This window comes from Pseudorca crassidens, chromosome 3, assembly GCF_039906515.1.
Source record: "Pseudorca crassidens isolate mPseCra1 chromosome 3, mPseCra1.hap1, whole genome shotgun sequence".
Classification (NCBI taxonomy): Eukaryota; Metazoa; Chordata; class Mammalia; order Artiodactyla; family Delphinidae; genus Pseudorca; species Pseudorca crassidens.
Window position 1 is genome coordinate 115,359,946 of NC_090298.1, and position 20,176 is coordinate 115,380,121.

Genomic DNA, 20,176 nt, shown 5'->3' on the forward strand with positions numbered 1-20,176 from the left:
CACACCAAAGGCTAGAGTTTTCTTTTCTTTCAGAGTTTATTGTGTACACATACACTTCACAGGTTTTGTTTTTTTTTTTAAGTCTGTACACTTCACAAGACAGTACAAACTAGCTACAATCTGCTAGCAACACATCAGGACATTAACACATCCCATAATTTTTGCCCTAAAACAGGCAATTGTGCTACTCCAGCTCTCTGAGAGAGATTTTTCCAGCTCATGTCATGTGGCCCAGACACCTCCTCTTCTGTAACTTCCACTTCTGGAACTTCCACAAGCCCAAGCTCTATCTTTACTTCTATTTCATGTTCAGCTCAGTGCAGATACTCTGGGGCTTCACTTTTTCATCTTCATATCTGCTTCAATGGCACAGCGGCGCCCCCTGGTTCCCCCATCCTAGATGACAGGCAGACAAAGACAGGGAGCATGAGTGAGTTAGCTATGAGGTTAGAGAAAAGGTGCAACAAGAATGCTGGGGATTTGGTTTTGGGGGGGGGAAGTGGGGGGAGAATCAGCAGAAAAATCCAGGAAATGAGGGGCATTTATCTGTCTTCCCACAGAGTGGGCTAAAAAGCACCTGGTAGTAGTGTGTGAGAGGAAATGTAGGACAGAGTACCTTGCTTCTGCCCACCATAGAGGTCACTGGAGTTCACCTGGGGTCCCACAGAATGACTATCAGTCATCCCACCCGGGCCCCAAATCATGTGCAAAGGAACAGGAAGAGTAAAAGATGGGTGGGAGAGTCAGAAAGGGCAGTGGATAGTGAGATTCTTGGCTAACATACCTGTCCAGCTGTTGATCCCTATAAGAAAGGCCTTTCCTGCAGACTGACCCTGGCACTAGTTCCCTAGCACCTCCTGAGTTGTTTTCCGTGAGATCAGGACAATCAGAAGGCTTCTTTCCATCTGCTGCTCTCTCCCTGCAGCCCAGCTCCTTCCTCTTGTGCAATACTTTGCTGTCTTCAATAGATAAAAGATTCTATTAACCAGCCTTGCAACAACCAGCCAATTGCTTGGGGATTCAGAGTCACTGTTGCAGGCCAGTAGGAAAGAATGGAGATTACAGACTGTGGTACGGACTAAGGCCTGTAGGTAAGATGAGCTAGTGAACACTTTTGCTGGGCCAGGCCATTTTTACATTTCTAACATGCAAGGACTCTAAAATTCTTAGATCTCATGAACACAAGTTGCCTTTGAGGCAACAGTAAGTATAAAAATACCACCCTTGCATTTGTATAACACTTCCTTTTTTTTTTCAAGCCATTTTATCCTCACAACATCCCTGTGAGGTACGCTGGACAGGCACCTCATTATATTACCTCCAGCACACAGATGAGGAAAACAAAGCTCCAAGAGATAATCCAGAGTTTTAAGATCATGTGGTTTTCTAGGCTGATATCCTTCCATTACATCATGACTTAGTGCCTCATAATGAACAACAGAGAGTCAGAGTATTGTTCAAATCACAGAGGAAAAGATTAGAAGTCTTTCGGCTAGCTTTACTAAGCTTATCTCTAATTCCACCAGCCACTACTGTTATGTAGTGGTCACTGTTACTGAGATCTTTATCTTAAATTTTACTGAATGTTTGTGTATCAGTCATCACTCTTGCAACTTAGTATTAGAGGAAAAGAAAAAACCCATGTGCTGAGTATCTGTAGGTATGAGGAACACTTTTTAAAAGCCAGCTAGCAGTTACTGCTCTGAGCAATCTTCTATTTGTAAGAAAAGAACTGTCAAAAGGTGCAGTCAAGAAATGAGGAGAAGGTGCATCCTAGATCCTTACCAATAATACCTCATTTCAGCTCAGTGAAGTCATAAATGGTCCCTACCCAGCCCACACACACACACATGCAGAAAGACAGGAGTGCAGAAGAGAGAGTTTCTTATTCGATGACTTGAATAAACAGAAGTTTAAGACATTGCCACAGTCTGCATGTTCGATTTCCCTCTGCCACCCACCCCCAGCAAGAGCTGAGAAACTTTGTGGCAACACCACCCCTTGCAGCCATTCAATACTTACAAAGAGAGAGAGAAGGAAGGCAGGAGAGCCCATGGGGACACTGTCCTGTTAGAGGACAAACAAACACTGATCAGGTTCCACGGAAACTCTCAGCTGCAAGCACCCCAAACCTCAGGACAGAGACACAAGCACCACACACACAAAGACAAAAATTTTTAAACTCAAGAATAAGAGGAAAGAGATCCAAAAGCAATCTGGCCATTATGCCTCTGGAATAGGAACTGATGGTCCCCAAATGCTGCAAGCTATGTCATTTCTCCCACCTTGTGAGCACTCTCCGAGAGGAGATAATAATTCATGCACTCAGCTCACAATTTCTCCCATGTGACTGGGTCTTCCAGTCACAGCAGGTTTCTTCAGTGTTTGGATGGGAGCAAACAACTACCATTTTAAAATCTTTATGTCTGTATACCATTGGAATGTAGAAGCCTGGAAGTACCAAGTAGTAACATAAGGTTCCTTGGATGCTTCAAACTTCTATCACTGGAACACTGGCACAGAGGCTCTTCCTTGGTCTCCTCACCTTCTCTGAAGAATCCTGTTTGCGGGTAGAATCTCTCCCTCGAAGACTTTTAGCACTGATCCCAGATTCAGATGTCTGCATAATCAACTGTGTGGCCAGGAATTGCTGTAGGGAGAAGAAACAGAGTTGGCCCTAGAGACCTGATCCATCAAGGAAGAACGAAGACACCTTAGGCTTTGTAAATAGGAGTACAGTACTGTTCTGCAAACAACATTCAAATACGTCTTGAATGATTAGGAGTTTTAGCACATTAGGTTTTAGTTCTAGTTGTGCATGCTAAGGAATCGGAAAATGCCAAATAGCTCTAATTTTTTGTTGTTGTTATAATATAGCATCAAAATCTCTATGCTCTTACTCTATAGCACAGGGAATCAGTATCTTGTAATAATCTATAATGGAAAAGAATCTGAAAAGAATATACATAAAAAATTGGGGTGGCCTAAAGTTCGTTAGGATTCTTTTCTGTAAAATGTTATCTGAAAAACCTTAACTTTTTAGCCAACCCCATAGATATAAAACTGAATCACTTTGCTGTCCACTTGAGACGAACACAACACTGTAAATTAACTATATTTCAATTTTTAAAAAAATCCTAAAAAACAAATCTCTATGCTCTAAGAATGAGAGAGAATAAAACTAGATGAACCAAAGCAATTTAAGTAATCAGTAAGCAATTTAAGTAGACTGGCAGACTGCAGAGATAGACAACATCCCTCCAAGTTCAATATCCCAAAGGGTGCCTGGTAATGTAACTACAGGATAGAAGTAGGTTCCCTGCAATGAAAAGGATCGTCTACCATGTACATAATTCATATCACTTAAAAATATACATTCACCATTTCACAAAAATTTTATTAAAAAACTTCAGGAAACAAGATATTTGCCCAAGAAAGGCAGAATATTCTCTCACAACTCTTTTACCAAACCAGCATGAGAAAATCATCGTGAATCCAGCAAGAACAAAATTGTATCTTCCTGTGTCCCTGATGGCTATTCCAAGCAAAAACCACAACACCCCTTCCTAACATCAATACAAATCCTTCTCTTGAGTATTTTAAAATTCTCAGGATCCTCAAAGTACCTGGATCTGCTCCAAGACATCTCGCTGCATTTCTACTGCCATGTGATAGACATCGTGGTCTGAGCTATTATACATCACAGCATTCTGGAACATCAGCATAATGTCACGCTGAAATTCAGCTGTGCTGCGGATCAGTCCATTTTCAATGTTTTTCTTAATAGTTGACAAATCCATAGGCCTAAAAAACAGAGCAGGAGGAAATGGGAGCATAGAGGGGAAAAGGACTCCACTGATCTCTGAATATACTATTACCGTATGCATTTCCTCATATATACCATTAGTCCCAGCTACCAGGACTCAAACACCAAGCCCTAAAACAAGTACTTAACCCCAAAACCAAATTCAGCCTATATAATAAGTACTGAGAAAGGTAATAAAGGGGGTTAATTCTTTTAGACTCAGTGATCCAGTCAGTGAAAAAATTAGTTTAGCACTTGGTCATACTTACATCAAAAACATCTGCTTTAAACTTTGTCTAAACCAAAAGTCCACTAAGGGGCTTCCCTGGTGGCGCAGTGGTTGGGAGTCCGCCTGCCGATATGGGGGACACGGGTTCATGCCCCGGTCCGGGAGGATCCCACATGCCGCAGAGCGGCTGGGCCCGTGGGCCATGGCCACTGGGCCTGCACATCTGGAGCCTGTGCTCCGCGGCGGGAGAGGCCACGGCAGTGAGAGGCCCGCGTACCGCAAAAAAAAAAAAAAGTCCACTAAGACTGGACAACTTACAATTCAGGCCTAGTCAGCGTGCTGAATGGATCATGGCTTACCTCTGTACAATGCTGTGGTAGCCAGGTGCTATGTCATCTGTAACAGGCTGCAGGAAGACATTAGCATACCTGTCCAAAAAGAATATGGTGCAATTACTGACTTATCCTCCAAGAAGCACAGGTGAGGGAACTTGATCTAAGCGGCTGAAGGTTTAAGAGCCAATGCCATCAGTCCTGTATAAGCATACTCAGACTTTTTTCTAATTATCAACAATGAAGAGGAGCAGGAGAAAATGTTCCTACTACTTGGTAAAGCCCACTCACCTATGATTAGCTGCGGCTCTCCATACAAGCATGATGGCTTTCTTCCAGATTTTCTGTGCCTGAATAGCTTCCTGATCCTCACTACAGACAGAGCTGAAATAAAAGAAATATGGGAGTCCCACTTGGCATAAGTCCAAAAAAATGTGTCTTAATTACTTCTTGTCAGATGTTTGTTCCAGGCCAAGAAACAGAAGATGAAAAAGTAAGACTAAAGAAAAGATCCTCTCCTACTTCTCACCTTCACTGCCTTGACCTCAAAGAAAGAATCGCAGATACTCACAATTGTGAAGAAGCAGGGCTGCTGGGGATGGAGTCTGCCAGTGTGTGGGACTGCAGCGTAGCATTGTGTATGCTAAAGCCATCGTCACTCTCACTCACAGGGGGCTCATTATCCATTTCTGACAAATAGCCTTCTCCTTGATCTTCTTCCTTAGGCTCCTCTAGGCTGGCCGCTTCACTGACTCCATCTTCCTCCTCATCCTCACCTGGGGCATCCTTAGACATAGTGTGCTCCAGTCAACAAATGGAAAGGAGAGCAAAGCTATCCAGCAAAGCATCATTAAACATGATCTGTCTTTTGGGTTAGATCAGTTCTAGAAAATGACCTCACACTGTTTCCTGACTGAGCCCTCTATCACTTATACTACCATCTACTTAAAGATACTGACTGATCAAGTAACTTAGAACCTGGACAAAGAATAAGACCCAGGATCTTTTTAAAAGGAAGAAAAAAAAAAGCTACTTACTTAAGACTAAGCTAAGAGGCGTTCCTTCTTTCCCCTTGCTCTTGAGAGGAACTCTGACCCTGGGTACAAAGTTATCAAAAATAGTTTTTATTTTGTGTCTCATCTGATGGAGCAAGCTCACATCGCACTAAGTCTGTTTGTTACTACTGCTTTAGTAATTCTAATAAGAAAACTTTGGATGACTTTCTCTGAATAGTATAATTAATAATCTGATTTCTATATGCTCTCCCTGGCTCTGATATCCCTACTCACTCCAAATCACTCTGGATGTATCAAAGCTTCTTTGTGCATTATATGCAAAGAAAGGTCTGTGTGATATTCACAAACTCTTTCAATTAGGAAGCACCTGTTGCCATAGTACTCCCACTATGCCTAACTGTCCACTGCAGCTTTTCCCCATGCAACTCCTTAACCAGTCTCATCTCAGAGAATAATGATGCGAATTTACTGAAATTCATTAAAAGGTAGTGCTATAGGGAAATCTAGTCACACAGCAAGAGGAATAAAGAAAAGTCTGAAATACCTTTATCTGGCTTCCAAAAATAGTCCCTGATTCTTCTTTCAATGAGTCTGCAGAGGAGAGAAAGACTACCTGAAGATTTTTCCACCTTAGCCTTCCCCTTCCTATGGACAATAGTCCCCTGCAGCTCTCCTTTCCATGCTGACCTATTCTACCTCCTCTACTTGCCCACAACCCACAAATCCCTCAGAAGCCAAAGCAAATGATTTAAAGTTAGTTATAGAGTACATATTTCCTGGCTTTATCATTTACCTGACATTTCAAACTTGTGCTGAGTCTCTGACTCTAAAGGATCTTCAATGGGATTTGAGCCATGTGATGGAGACAACATGCTTTCAGGGGATGCCTGAAGACCAAAAAGAACAAATACCTTAAGTCCTGGTAAATCACTACAGCTTATACATTATTCTTCAATGATAATGAGACTATACAAGAAATTCTAAGTCCTCCTACCCATGTAATATGATTCTAATGGTCACCTTAATAGAACAGGGTTAAGTATATATAGCACTGATCATACCTATGGGCTTTGGACACATCAACATGTCAGAACTCAGGCATGCAACAGGAAAACCAAAGGCCTAAAATGTCACTTCTTACCTAAGATATAACCCTCCACCCCCTGCCCCCATCCCCCAAGCCCCTGATGTTAAATACCTCTGTCTTCACTGTTGTAATTGGAGTTTCATCGCCTCTCCTACTGGAAGCATCTGCTTCAGTAATTTCTCCAGTTGCAGTACTTCTGGGTTCCTCATCTAAGTCCTGACTCCTGAGTTCTGGTGGCTCCATACTCGTGGCTGGAACAACTCCAGATACTATTTCAGCCCCTGAAATGCCTTGCTCTGGTTCTGCAGGTTCCATTTTGATCTCAACACTGGGTTCCCTGATGTCCACCAGTTCATGGATTCCTTTGCTTTCTGTTTCTTCAAAGTCCAGCCTCTCTTGCTTGACCGTCATCTCTGGTGCAGGGAGAGGTACTGGCTTGTCCCGTTCCTGCTGCATAGGGTGCTCCCAGGGGCCAGGCAGGGATTGGGGATCATCATTCTCTTCACAGAATGACAGTGCTGCTTCCACTGCTGCCACATCCAGCACTTCAGGATGATCATCTACCTGTCCCATAATATAAACACTGTTGAAGCCACAAAAAGAAGCCCAAGTCCCTCAATTCATTAGCACCAAATGAGATGGCCTGAATCTGAAGCTTCTCTCTCCATCTTCTCCATGTAGCAGAAGCAACCAATGGACAGGTACCTGTCTGGTGCAAACCAGTAACATAGGAAAGGCTGGGTAGATGACTAGTATGTCAGCATCAAAGGCCTTTGGGACTACAGAGATAGAGATGGGAAGAAGCAGGAGAGTTGTTTATGTAATTCTTACTACAAGAAGCAAGGAGAGGCTGAGGAGAGAAGCCTATGTAGGACCCATGAGACATTCTTTGGGGCTTTGCTGAATAGTTACCTTGTCCTCAATGATGGCAATGATGTCTCCAACAGTCTCAAAGTCCAGTTCTTCACCTGTGTAAGACACAGCAATATCCATCTTCTCAGCCAGATCTAAATCTTCCTTCCCATCAATGCTAGGAGCCTTTGATCCTCCAGGGGCCTCTGCTACCCCTGACCGGAAACACTCTTCTTTGATAGAATTGATGATCATGGAGATTTCACTGCTATCCATGGAGACAGTCACAGTATGTGGATCCCCCACAGCCTCCATGGGAACACAGGTGTCAGGCTGACTCACTGAATAACAGGAAAAGAAAACCATCTCAGAAGCTTATTTGGTACCAACTGCCCACCTGGAGATCACACCAATGCTGTGGACAGATGTCAAGCACCCATACACTTAAGCTCAGTAAAAGTTATCTTACATCTGCCCATGTTTTCTTCTCCTCAATTTTATCTAGAAAGGTGAAAACACATTCTCAAGCCCATTCATATATGTACACTTAGCCCTTTTGCCCCAACACATAAATGCCCACCCACTTCTTCTCACATCCTTGTTTTTGTAAGAATAAAGATGCACATGTCCACAGAGAACAGAAGCTGATGCTCTTGGTCGCCTTTCTCTAACTGAAGCTCAAAATGAAATTTTGGATCTAGTTGCTGCTCAGGGCGTGGGTCAAGGACGCACCTGGAGCTACACTCTCAGGAGTGGAGACAGCCGGAGCAGAGGATGGTGCTGGCAGCGCAGGCATCATGACAATGGTAGCTTGGGACACAGACTCTACAGGGGGTGGCACAATTTTAACTGGAGGTTCACTGGCAACAGTAGTGAAGGAAGCAAGAGGTGTGGTGAACTGTGTAGGACCAGCTTCTAAAAGCCGGGAAAGAGTGGGAGCACCTAACAGACAAAGAGGTACACAAACGAGGTAAGAAGAAAGCACATGAGCAAGAAGCAAACAATCGCCACTTTAAGACTCAAACCAAGAAAATTTTTAGTCTCAAAGGATGAAAGTAACTCCTCTGTTAAATAAGCTCATTATCTATATCCTTATTTTTTCAAACCTTACTTAAGATCTTCTGCCAAGTTAGGAATGACTCAAAGCACTAGAATACATAACTCACATGAAAAATGAGTGGTAATTTAAAAAAAAAGGTATGAATAAATCTGTCCCTTCTGCTGAAGTTAAGCATGCTATAAACCACCCAAATTTAACACCACTCAAATACTAAAATCAAATGTTTGGCAATTTTTAAAACTCTTTTTTGCTTTACGTTTTCTACCTCATTTAATTCTCACTACATCCTTGTGAAGTATATATATTGCAATTAATTAAGAGGAAACTGAGGCTTAAAAATTAAGTTACCTATCCAAGGTCACAAAACCAGTGTGTGGCAGGCCTGAGACTCTTTAAGTCTAGTGTTCTAGTTCCAAATCTTATCTGCCTATGCTATAGTCTCAGGTATCCCTAGCACCCTTTTGTGATTTTTGCACCTTCACCATTAACTTCACTATTCCTCTCATTCAGTATCTACGCTGTGGTCATCCAGGACAATCAGTATTTTGAAGATGACATGGATTTACAATTTCGAGCACCACGTGGTTTAACAGGTGAAGTAGCTCCAAGGTTGGGCTTTAAATCTAGGATGCACAGTTGATTAATAACAAAGGCTAGAAACAAAGGGCAGTCAATGCCACGTTCAACATCTCTAAAATAAAGTCGACAACGGAAAAGTAGTGACTTACCTGAGGCAGCTGGGGAGGCTGCAACAGTGTTGGGTGTTTGCTGCATCTCCCCACCATGTATCATGGGAAGGACCCCGCCTACCTCCAGGAGGACACCTGTACTGTTCAGGTGGCCAGAAGCCACAGCCATTTCACTCTCATTGACCTACCAGGGAAGAATAGAGGTGAAGGCTACACTCAAGCTTTCCTTTATTACCACTTCCCAAAAAAGCTCCAGCAGTTGGCCAAACTTCATGAAGCTAAAAGTTAACATCCAAAGAAAAGGATTTCAGACCCAAGGGAAACTCTGATTTTCAAAACTTATTGACAAGAGTTCTCTGGAGAAGAGAACCAAAATAATTATGGCTTCAGATACCTCAGGACCCAAGGATACTACTATCAACTATTTTGTTTTGTTGTGTTTTTAAATTAACATTTAACTAGGAGATCTCTTCCTCTTTTGAACTTTTTTTTCCATGTTATATTTTAGGTCCCAGGCACTCCCTTCCAAATTACTTAATCACCACAGCTCTCAAACACCCACAGAAGTCTCCATACCAGTCTGGGGCTAGTAGGCAGGAGGCTGCCCTTCTTCAAGAGCTCTGACAGCAGAGGGGAGGGGGGTGGAGTTGCTTTCTGTCCAAGCATCTTTTTCTGGGGTGAATCATCTGTTACTGGGGTCATGGGGGCTTCTAAGGGTGCAGAGCCTGGAGGAAGGGTGTCAGGAATTCCAGGAAACGAGGTGACTGGGGTACTCGGCAAAGTCCCAGGGGTTACCTAAGAGACAACAGAGAACCTTTATCTGACTTCTCAAACTCAGGAAGGTTCCCTACTCATCTGGATGGGTTAGTGTGTCTACCTATTACTTTATTAGTCCTGAGTGGAACTGCCCAGAAACCCTCTACCCGTCTTGCTCTCAACCACACCTTTCTTCCCCACAATTTTTTCTCTTCTACTCACTCAAACCCAAAGTGACTCAATCATTCCACCCAATTTGCCTTTTATAAACTCCTTACCCACTACCAATATTATATTTACATAGAAATCAGCCTATATTTCAGCAGGAATTTCGTAAGACCAGTACACTTACAAGTAATTCCTTAAGTTAGTCTTTTACCTATCTCTAAAAATGTCAAAAGCCTCAATGTTTTTAGGTCCATTCTTATCTTAGAGCACAGAACATGGTAAATTATGTCTTTAGAATTCAGACCAAGAGAGGAAATTGCCTCTAAGCCAAAAGTGGTTTCCTCGTCACTCAGCTCTCTGCTGGCTTACTGCCCCTTTGCTGATCAATTCCTGTGGATGGAAATATACTCACCCCAGAGGTGGCCTCTTCCATAGTGGTTGCAGTCAAGTCGGCAAGTGGATAATCACCTCCTGGGGAGGCAGAATCTATAGGAGAGCGAACCATCACAGTAGGTAACCTCCGAGGGGGTGTTTTTACTGCTTGACGGGCTAGAACATACAAAAGAACAATTTCTGTCTTCAAGATTGAATAAATAAAGCTAGACTCTGCTATTATATAGTAAAGGACAAATAGGGATGTTACATTACTAAGGCAGCATTAAGAATCTGGATTAGAAAGCTTTCTTTACAAGTTTTTAGCCTAATTTTTCCTATGAGCAATTCTCACCCTAAGCAAACTTGTGTACCCTAAAGGTCCTTGGAGTAGGAAAGTAGTTTAAACATCCCTCAATATCCTCTTCAACAACTTAAGATTCTGCTTTTAACAAGAGGGAAAGACCTCAATGGCTCAAAGCATGTATTCCTAGAATTACAAATGCTGAAGTTCCTCCCCTTATCCAATGACTAAGTTATTCTCAATCTTTTTACAGGCTGTGACTTCTAAAACCTTGTTTATGTTCAATACGTTATTATCAGGCTTTTGTGTCTTAAAAGAACACAAGGTCTAGTGAGATCTCATCAGAGCTCACTTTCTAAGAGTTTCTTCCTGGACATAAAGGGACGTTTTTATTCTAGTAAAAGAGAAGATGACAGAGAAAAGCATGCAATTGAAATTAGTAGATTCTGTGTTAACAAACAGTCTTCAACTGTCATCGTCAGGCAGTAGTGTATAGTCAAATTGTTAAACAGTCACTAGGTTCACCTTACCCTGATAAGCCGCATCCGTAGCCTTCCTCTTTACTTCAGCCTCCTCTTCCTCCAATTTCTTTTTCCTAAAGAGGAAGATAAGGGTTAGATCCTAGCCGGCTGTAGCTCCTTCACAGTGCCCTCACAGGGAAGTTTTTTTGCCAGGCTAGCACTTTCTAGAGGAAAAACCTAAAAAATAAATCTTTATCAGCAAAATAGGGAATTTTGAGTATACTGCCTAACTACCAAGTTCTTTACCCAGGCAAACTAGAGCCACTTTTAAGTTAGAACTAAGTTATGTTCTCACACTGAAATATTCTATCACATTACCTTCTAGGACTCACTACCCCCTCCCATACACCAGGCCACTCTGCAGCTTTCCCTTTCCAGAATCTCTCAAGTCTAAAGGGATGGCAGACGTAGGAAATAAGCCAGATTATTTAAGAAGTAAAGAGGATAAAAAGAGAAAAAGGAGTACAGATGGAAGAACAGTATAATATAACCCACATCGCAATGTCATTGCAAAGCTCATCCAGTCTGCTGTCCATGTGCCCAGCTTGAATTAGTTCTGCATCTCTTTTCAGCCGTCTGTAGGATGAGAGGTAGGTAGACTGGGTTTTTTAATCTATTTAAAAAATTCTGACTAGTATAAGCCAGGCCGATTTGTCTCTCCCAACCATTTTGCATTCTCTGATAAGTACCTATATTTTTCCTGGGTTTCCTTTATCACTTTCTTTAGTTCCTCAACTCGCTCAGCAGTCAGTTTCCGAACAATGACATCTTCAACGGTTTCTACCACTTCTCCCTTTTCACCCCGTTTCCGTCTATGGAAAAATTTAAAAAACAAACAAAAACAAAACAAAACAAAAAAAACACATTTGAATAAGAGAACATTTTTTCCTACTCCCACTTGCTTTCTTTGAGCCTTCTCCAACATCTAACCAGAGATAATTTCTAACTTTTATCACACCATGATATAAACATAAAAAAACCAGACTTCCACAGTAAATATTCTCCACTAAAGAGATTTGGCTCAAGTGCCTGGCTTTGTACTCACTTTGGGGTCTCAGTGGTCTCTAGGAGCTCTGAGTACTGGGAAGCACAATGCTATGGAAAAAAGTGAAAATATGATGAGCAAGCCTAAAAAGAAATGACCTTTCAAAGTTTCAACATATTAGACTAAGGTTTAGACAGGGGAGCTATATTTAAGGTAGGAGTAGCTTCTAGGAGGACAAATTACTTTGCAATCAAGTTAGTTCAAAATAATCAATACCATAACACAGAAAAGGGAGTCTTCTGGCCGGGAGTTTGTCTATTTGAGGAAAGACAAGCTAAGAGCCAATATTTATACTTAATATCTACTGAGTAGTTACCGTATGCAAGGCACTGTGCTTAATGCTTTCTAGGTATTACCTCAACTAAATACTTTCAACAATCCTGAATCAACTTTTAACCCTATTTTACAAATCAGAAAACTGAGGCTCATGGTTCAAAGTTTTCAAGTGGAGTCATATTAAACCCAGATCCATCTAATGTACAAGACTGGTCTTTTAACTGTTATGCTACACTGACAAGAATAGTTTGTAATAGTGTGGGCATACATGGATGGATCTGCAAATATTGAGAAAAAGGAAAAGTATTCTCAAACTATTCTTCATGGTACAAAAGCCTTGTGATTAAAATGGTAGGACCTGGTCACACCGGTCAGAATGGCCATCATTAAAAAGTCTACAAATAATAAATGTTGGAGAGGGTGTGGAGAAAAAGAGAACCCTCTAACACTGTTGGTGGGAATGTAAATTGGTGCGGCCACTGAAGAAAACAGCACAGAGATTCCTCAAAAAACAAAAAATAAAACTACTATATGATCCAGCAATCCCACTCCAGAGCATATATCCAGACAAAACTATAATTTGAAAAGATACATGCAACCCTATGTTCATAGCAGCACTATTTACAATAGCCAAGCTAAGACATGGAAACAACCTAAATATCCATCGACAAGTGAATGAATAAAGAAGATATTCACAGACATAGAGAACAGACTTGTGGTTACCAAGGAGAAGGGGGTGTGGGGGAGGAAAGGATGGGGAGTTTGGGATTAGCAGATGCAAACTATTATATACAGGATGGATAAACAACAAGGTGCTTTTGTATAGCACAGGGAACAATATTCAATATCCTGTGATAAACCATAATGGAAAAGAATATGAAAAAGAATATATGCATGTATAACTGAATCACTTTGCTGTACAGCAGAAATTAACGCAACATTGTAAGTCAATTATACTTCAATAAAATTTAAAAAAGAAATAAACGTAAGAACAAATAAATAAGATATTTAAAAACCAAAAACAAAAAAGGCAGGACCTGGAAGGGAACCCACTTCACACCTCAAAAAGTGCTCTAAAAGAACGTTTACTTGGGAACTTACTTTTTGAGAGAACCAGTCTGGAGGGCGGCCAGGTTCTGCAAAGGGCTTGATTGCTCTGCTAACTGATACCCTACAAAATTAGAAAAGCTTATCACATACCAAATTGAAAAAAAAAGAGAGAAGGTATACTGAGAGTTCAAGGTTTAGAGTACAAACTTTGGAGTAAAAAACTGTCACTGGGAAATATTCTGCAATATGTGACTATGGAAAATGACACAGCTACTGAAAAGTCATTTTAGAGGGAAAGCGTCATTGCTAAACAGTCTTCCTACATGATGTATTTCCTGAGTGAAGTGAAGCTATTAGGACCTAGTAAAGTACCATTTCTGTTCATTTGGGAAAATATTTTTATGTTGATCTTGGTTCTTTCAGAAAACATCTGTCATTTGGGAAGCAATCTATAAAATATTCCAGCCCCCAAAAGTTATCTTTTGATCTATTAATACAACTCTTAGGAATATAAGAAAATAACAAAAGAAGCAAGCACCAGGAAGAAAGCACCATGTAGACTTGACCAGACTGATGAACAGTTAGGTTTTTCCTAAATACCTGCAAGAGGATGTTTAACTTATGGCACTTCATCTCTAGAAAATATTAAACAACCCATAAAAATAACTATGAAATATAAAATATACGGTGATACAGAATGTATTTATAACATAATATTAACTGAAAAAAAGTGACACAATTTTCTGCTATGATGCACTCATATGACTTTTTAAAAAGTTACAGGTATAAAGACAAAGGAAGAAACAGGCAAAAATGAAAATAGACTGAAATGGTTTGATGCAAGAGCATGAAGGGGCTTCAACTGTGTCTATTTCTTTAAAAAGATCTGAAGGAAACATGACAAAATATTAAGATTTCTTAAATGCAGGTACCAGATACATGGGCACTCTATTACTCTCCCTACTTTTCAATGTGGCTGAAGTATTTCACAACTTTAAAAACAAAAAAGTTTTGAATTTTGTGTTGGGATAATGGTTTCAGAGTTTTTTCTTTTATAAAAAATTTACTTTATCCCTGGTGGCGCAGTGGTTGAGAGTCCGCCTGCCGATGCAGGGGACACGGGTTCGTGCCCCGGTCCGGGAAGATCCCACATGCCGCGGAGCGGCTGGGCCCATGAGCCATGGCCGCTGAGCCTGAGCATCCGGAGCCTGTGCTCCGCAACGGGAGAGGCCGCAACAGTGAGAGGCCCGCGTACCGCAAAAAAAAAAAAAAAAATTTACTTTAACATTGTTATGTGGATAGCTATCAGCAAAAAATAAAGTTTGATCCGTAAATTACATCTTTCTTTATACTAAGAAAAGCCCCCAAATCGATCAAAGATTTATATATTTTTAAAAATATAACCATAAAAGTACTAGAAGAAATCAAAGGAGATTTTATAAACTCAGACTAGGGAAGAACTTTCTAATTATGTCACAAAATCCAGGAGCTATAAGAGAAAATTATTAATAGACTACATTTTAAAACTCTTCATGTAAAAATATTACATTAAGCAAAGCCAAATAGCAAAGTGGTTTAAAAAAATGCACCTCAAAATAGACAAATGGCTAATCTCCCTAATATATAAGGAGCCACCCCACCCCCCCCACCCCCAGTCAAAGAGAAAGACTAATAGTCAAATAGAAAAACAGGAAAAAGCAGTTTACAGAAAAGGAAATAAAAGTGGCTCTTCAACACAAGAAGATATTTAACTTCACTCATCATAGGATAGATGCAAATGAAAGATATGAGAACTATTTCAAAGTTTGATCTTATACTGTCAAAGATCAAAAATACATAACACCACATTCTATGAATCAGGCCATAGAAAAACAGGTACTGTGACATATTACCAATGGGAGTATAAATTGAAACAAATCTCTGAGTAGGGCAATTTGAAATACTTACCAAATTTTATAAACATATATATTCTTTGACTCAATAATTCTACTTTCAGTTTATCTTAGATACAATTCATACATAACTACTCAAGGCTATATTTATATTAGCAAATGTCCATCAACAGAGTTCTAGTTAAATAAATTATGGTACTGCATAAAATATCATGCAGCTGTTAAAAAAAATGAGCTAGATCTTCATATGAAGATATACAAGGGTCTATAAGATACAGTACTAAGTTAAAGAAAAAGTAGCAGTGACAAGGTAAAGAACACTGTACATAATATATAACCAGTTGTGTTTAAAAAAGAGAGGGGAAAAGAAAATATTTATTTGTTCATGTATACAAATTTAATGGCAGAGAAACACACAAGAAACTGCTAACCCTGGGAGATAAGATACAGTGATGGGAGGAAAACACTGTGTACCATTTTAATTTTTATTTATTTCTTCACTTATTTTGGGCTTCTTTGGGTCTTCATTTCTGCGCGCGGGCTTTCTCTAGCTGCGGCAAGTGGGTGCTACTCTTCGTTGCAGTGCACAGGCTTCTCACTGCAGTGGCTTCTCTTGTTGCAGAGCATGGGCTCTAGGTGCGCAGTTTTCAGTAGTTGTGGCACACGGTCTCAGTAGTTGTGGCTCACGGGCTCTAGAGCACAGGCTCAGTAGTTGTGGTGCACAGGCTTAGTTGCTCCGCGCCATGTGGGATCTTCCCGGACCAGGGCTCAAACCCGTGTCCCCTGCATTGGCAGGTGGATTCTTAACCAGTGAGCCACCAGGGAAGTCCCAACCATTTTGAATTTTGAACCTTATGACTTAAGTACCTCCTCAAAATATAAATACAATTTAAAATTTTAAAGTTTTACTTAAGTGTTCTACTATTTTTTATATAAAAATATAAGAAAATATACAGATTAGATTCTACTTCAATTCAGTTTACTTGGTATTTCGTTTAAAAATGAGTTCAGTTTATATTTGAGTTATATTTAAGTTCAATCTGAGATTTACCAAATTAGTGTGCTTCGTTTTGTCACAGGATTTACCAGCTCGAGAACAGCTGCTACCTAGAAGATCCTGGTTTCATCTTTGAAAACTTATTTGAAAAATACATAAAGGGGCTTCCCTGGCGGCGCAATGGTTGAGAGTCCGCCTGCCGATGCAGGGGACACGGGTTCGTGCCCCGGTCCGGGAAGATCCCACATGCTGTGGAGCGGCTCGACCCATGAGCCATGGCCGCTGAGCCTGCGCGTCCGGACCCTGTACTCCGCAACGGGAGAGGCCACAACAGTGAGAGGCCCACATACCGAAAAAACAAACAAACAGAAAACATAAAATTGTTTAAGTGTTAAGTGTGACCAGCAATGGTGCTTTGGTAAACTCATTTGAATGGTTAAAGTAGTAGAGATATACCATACAAATGCAAATTTGTATATTAAGTAATCTGAACACTTAAGACAATTAAAAGGTGTCCTTAGATCCTGAGGGAAAAAAGAGGGGGGAAAAAAAGGACTAATGTTAAAAATGAAAGCGTATGTCCTGGTAGCAAAAAAGATTGGAAACCACACACAGTCCTATTTTCTGGTACTTAAAAGAAATACTGAGTGCTAAGACAATTCAATAGGGAAAGAATAATGTTTTCAACAAATACTGAGTCCTGGGACAGTTGCATACCTACATGCAAAAGAGACTCCTGCTTTACAACCTACACAAAAATTAACTCAAAATGGATCAAAGACCTAAATGTGGAGAGTTGAAAGTTGTTAGAAGAAAATATAGACGTAAACAGTTTCTTAGCTACGACACCAAAAGCACAAGCAACAGAAGAAAAAATAAACTCATATCAAAACTAACAACTTTTGTGCTGTAAGCAATACCAACAGCTATCAACGATACCAAAGAAAGGCACCACACAAAACAGGAGAAATATTTGCAAATCATCTATCTAACAAGGGATTTGTGTCCAGAATATATAAAGAATCTTAAAACTCAATAATGAAAAATAATCCAAGGGATCTGAGCAGACATTTTTACAAAAAAGACATACAAATGGCCAATAAGAACATGAAAACATGCTCAACAACACTACTGGTCATCAGGGAAATGCAAATCAAAACCACAATGAGATACCATTTCATACTCATTAGTACAGCTATAACGAAAAAAGAAAACAATAAACGTTGTCAAGCATGCAGAGAAATTGGGGCCCTCATTTATTGCTGGTGGGAATGTCAAACAGTGGGGCCACTTCCTAGTTTGGCAGTTCCTCAAAAAGTTGAATAGAGAATTACAATATGATCTAGCAATTCCACTCTTTCAAGACAACTGGAAACATATCTGCACAAAATCTTGTACACAAATGTTCATAGCAGCATTAATTATAACAGTCAGAAAAATGGAAACAACCCAAATGTTCATTAACTGACAAATGGTAAACAAAATGTGGCATACCCACACAAGGGACTATTATTTAATCAAAACAAGGAATAAAGGGGACTTCTCTGGTGGTCCAGTGGCTAAGAATCTGCCTTCCAATGCAGGGGACAAGGGTTTGATCCCTGGTCAGGGAACTAAGATCCCATGTGCTGCAGGGGAACTAAGATCCCATGTGCTGCAGGGGAACTAAGATCCCATGTGCTGCAGGACAACTAAGCCCACGCGCCACAACGAAAGATCCCGCATGCTGCAACTAAGACCTAATGCAGCCAAATAATATTTAAAAAAAAAAAAAAGGAATAAATTACTGATACATACTCCAACATGAATGACCCTTGAAAGCACTATGCTAAGTGAAAGAAGCCAGTCACAGACAACCACAAACTATATGATTCTATCTACATGAAATGTCCAAAGTAAGTTATCTATAGAGAGACAAAGTAGATGAGTGGTTGGTGGGGAAGGGGGAGGGGAGATGTTAGAGAGGTAAAGAGGAGACTGTAGAATAACTGCTAAGGGATAAGAGGCTTCTTTCAGGGGTATTTAAAATGTTCTAAAATTAGACTCTAGTGACGGTCTTACAATTCCAAATATACTAAATTCTGTGAATATACTTGGTTAATTTTATGGTAAGTGAACTATATCTCAATAAAGCTGTTAAAAAACAAATGCTGCTTAAAGGTTAACTTATGGAATCCACCGGTATAAAAAAAAAATACCCGACAGTTTCTAATCCCCAAGAAAGCAGATACCTTACCAATTTTGATCTCCACTCCTCATAACGGAAGACGCTAAACACAGCTTCTCTCGGATGGACCATGGCTCTGTAGGGCCAGTACTCAGCAGCTTATGTTCTGAAAGGAGAGAAGACTTGGAGACAACCACTGAGACACTAATTCTAAGCCCCAAAGGGAGGACTAAAAGCCTAACACAGAACATCCCAACCTGTAAGGACAAAGTGAGCCACTATCACCAAATCTTGATTTTCACCTCTCTAGTAAACACCACCACTAGGGTGACGCCTATTCATTGCATGAGAACTGCACTGAGTATATGGCAAAACATTTTTTCTTCAAATGCCATGGTTACTCTATGTTTTTTTTTTTTAAAAAAAAGAGTCATTAATTTATCGCAGTTCTCCCCAGAGACCCAGTTTTAAGAATGCTTTACTCCAGGGACTTCCCTGGCGGTCCAGTGGTTAAGACTCTGTACTTCCACTGCAGGAGACACGGGTTGGATCCCGGATGGGGGGAACCAAGACTCTGCATGCCCCGCGGCGTAACCAAACAAGAATGCTTTATTCCAATTTGGACGCAAGGGCTATTTCCCAGGATTCCGAGCGGCCAACCCCCACACCCCACCCTGCACTGCCCCACCTCCTTCTTAGCATAAACTTGTTTACTTCTCTCAGGAACACCCACTACCCTTTAGCTGCTGGGCCTAAAAAACCTTTTCACTCCGTGAAACAGGGGGAAATGGCTGAGATGCACGAAATGCAATTTCCCCCCAGTGGCAGAAAAAGCTCACGGTTAAGATACCCCATTTCTCTGTGAGTACAGGCCTCACAAACGTTCGTCAGAAAACGACTCTTTGAGACGCCGGCCATTCCATATAGCTGTTGTGTGGACAACATGTCTGCCCACACGCCCGAGCCTCTGAGGAACCTTTTTTCCTCTCACTCCGCGGAGCGCCCAAACATACAAGAACTCCCTGAGGTGCTTCTCTCAAAACTCCGCGGCCTTACTGAAACACAAGACTCTACGCTTCTAGGCCCCCAACCATTGGCCTTCACAACGCCGGTCGAGGGCAGGTCTTTGACGGCCCTGGGCCCTCAGACAAATCATTGCTCCTACTCTCTAAGAGCGTGACAGAAATCTGTTGCCTGGCCTTGGCTCTACAAACACCTTCCACACAAGAGCAGCGCAATTACTTACTGCCCGTTCCGGTCGCCATCTTGGCCCCGAAGTCTCCAACCCCTGAAGGAAGACCGTCTGGTAGGGCTAAAGCCCGCGGGATTCTGGGAAATCGAGTTCCGGTGTTTGTTCGCGGTGCGTCATGGGAAATGTAGTCCCCAGCCCCCCAGCCCCCCACCCCCCCACCCCAGGATGAACAAGCGCCCTAAACTAGGTCTCCTGTGAGAGGATGGCGACTGAAGCCTAAGGATTGCCTTTAGGCTTCTTAGAAAAGAAATGCCTAGGGTTCAAGAAAAACTGATAAACCGGAGTTCCAGTGGGCCCAACTCCAAA

At 41.1% G+C, this 20,176-nt stretch overlaps 1 protein-coding gene across 12 annotated transcripts; it reads right to left on the reverse strand.

Moving 5' to 3' along the window:
* Positions 1-17: 17 nt before the first annotated feature.
* Positions 18-19,994, reverse strand: LOC137221708 (bromodomain-containing protein 8). 12 transcript variants are annotated; one of them, XR_010942123.1, is made up of 23 exons: positions 19,865-19,994; positions 18,688-18,784; positions 13,614-13,683; positions 12,237-12,286; positions 11,881-12,003; positions 11,687-11,767; positions 11,201-11,265; positions 10,407-10,543; positions 9,647-9,865; positions 9,110-9,254; positions 8,054-8,263; positions 7,382-7,662; positions 6,581-7,033; positions 6,176-6,269; positions 5,927-5,973; positions 4,938-5,152; positions 4,658-4,750; positions 4,394-4,462; positions 3,627-3,804; positions 2,546-2,650; positions 2,023-2,067; positions 785-959; positions 18-396 (listed from the first exon to the last, which is right to left on the reverse strand). XR_010942123.1 is itself a non-coding variant. In XM_067731853.1 (22 exons), the coding sequence occupies exons 1-22, from the start codon at positions 19,881-19,883 to the stop codon at positions 337-339; spliced, it is 2,856 nt and encodes a 951-aa protein (XP_067587954.1). In that variant the 5' UTR covers positions 19,884-19,994; the 3' UTR covers positions 18-336. The 12 variants fall into 12 exon arrangements, 7 of the variants coding, with proteins under 7 accessions (XP_067587954.1, XP_067587953.1, XP_067587958.1 ...); XR_010942122.1 differs by having other exon boundaries at positions 2,546-2,677; XR_010942126.1 differs by lacking the exon at positions 9,647-9,865.
* Positions 19,995-20,176: the final 182 nt, after the last annotated feature.

Excerpts from the sequence above, each read along its gene's own strand:
- LOC137221708 (XM_067731852.1), bottom strand. Across the intron at positions 5,974-6,175 it reads GCACAAGTTTGAAATGTCAG|ACTCATTGAAAGAAGAATCA; the intron begins GTAAATGATAAA and ends TCTCCTCTGCAG. Across the intron at positions 4,463-4,657 it reads AGAGCCGCAGCTAATCATAG|GTATGCTAATGTCTTCCTGC; the intron begins GTGAGTGGGCTT and ends CTTTTTGGACAG.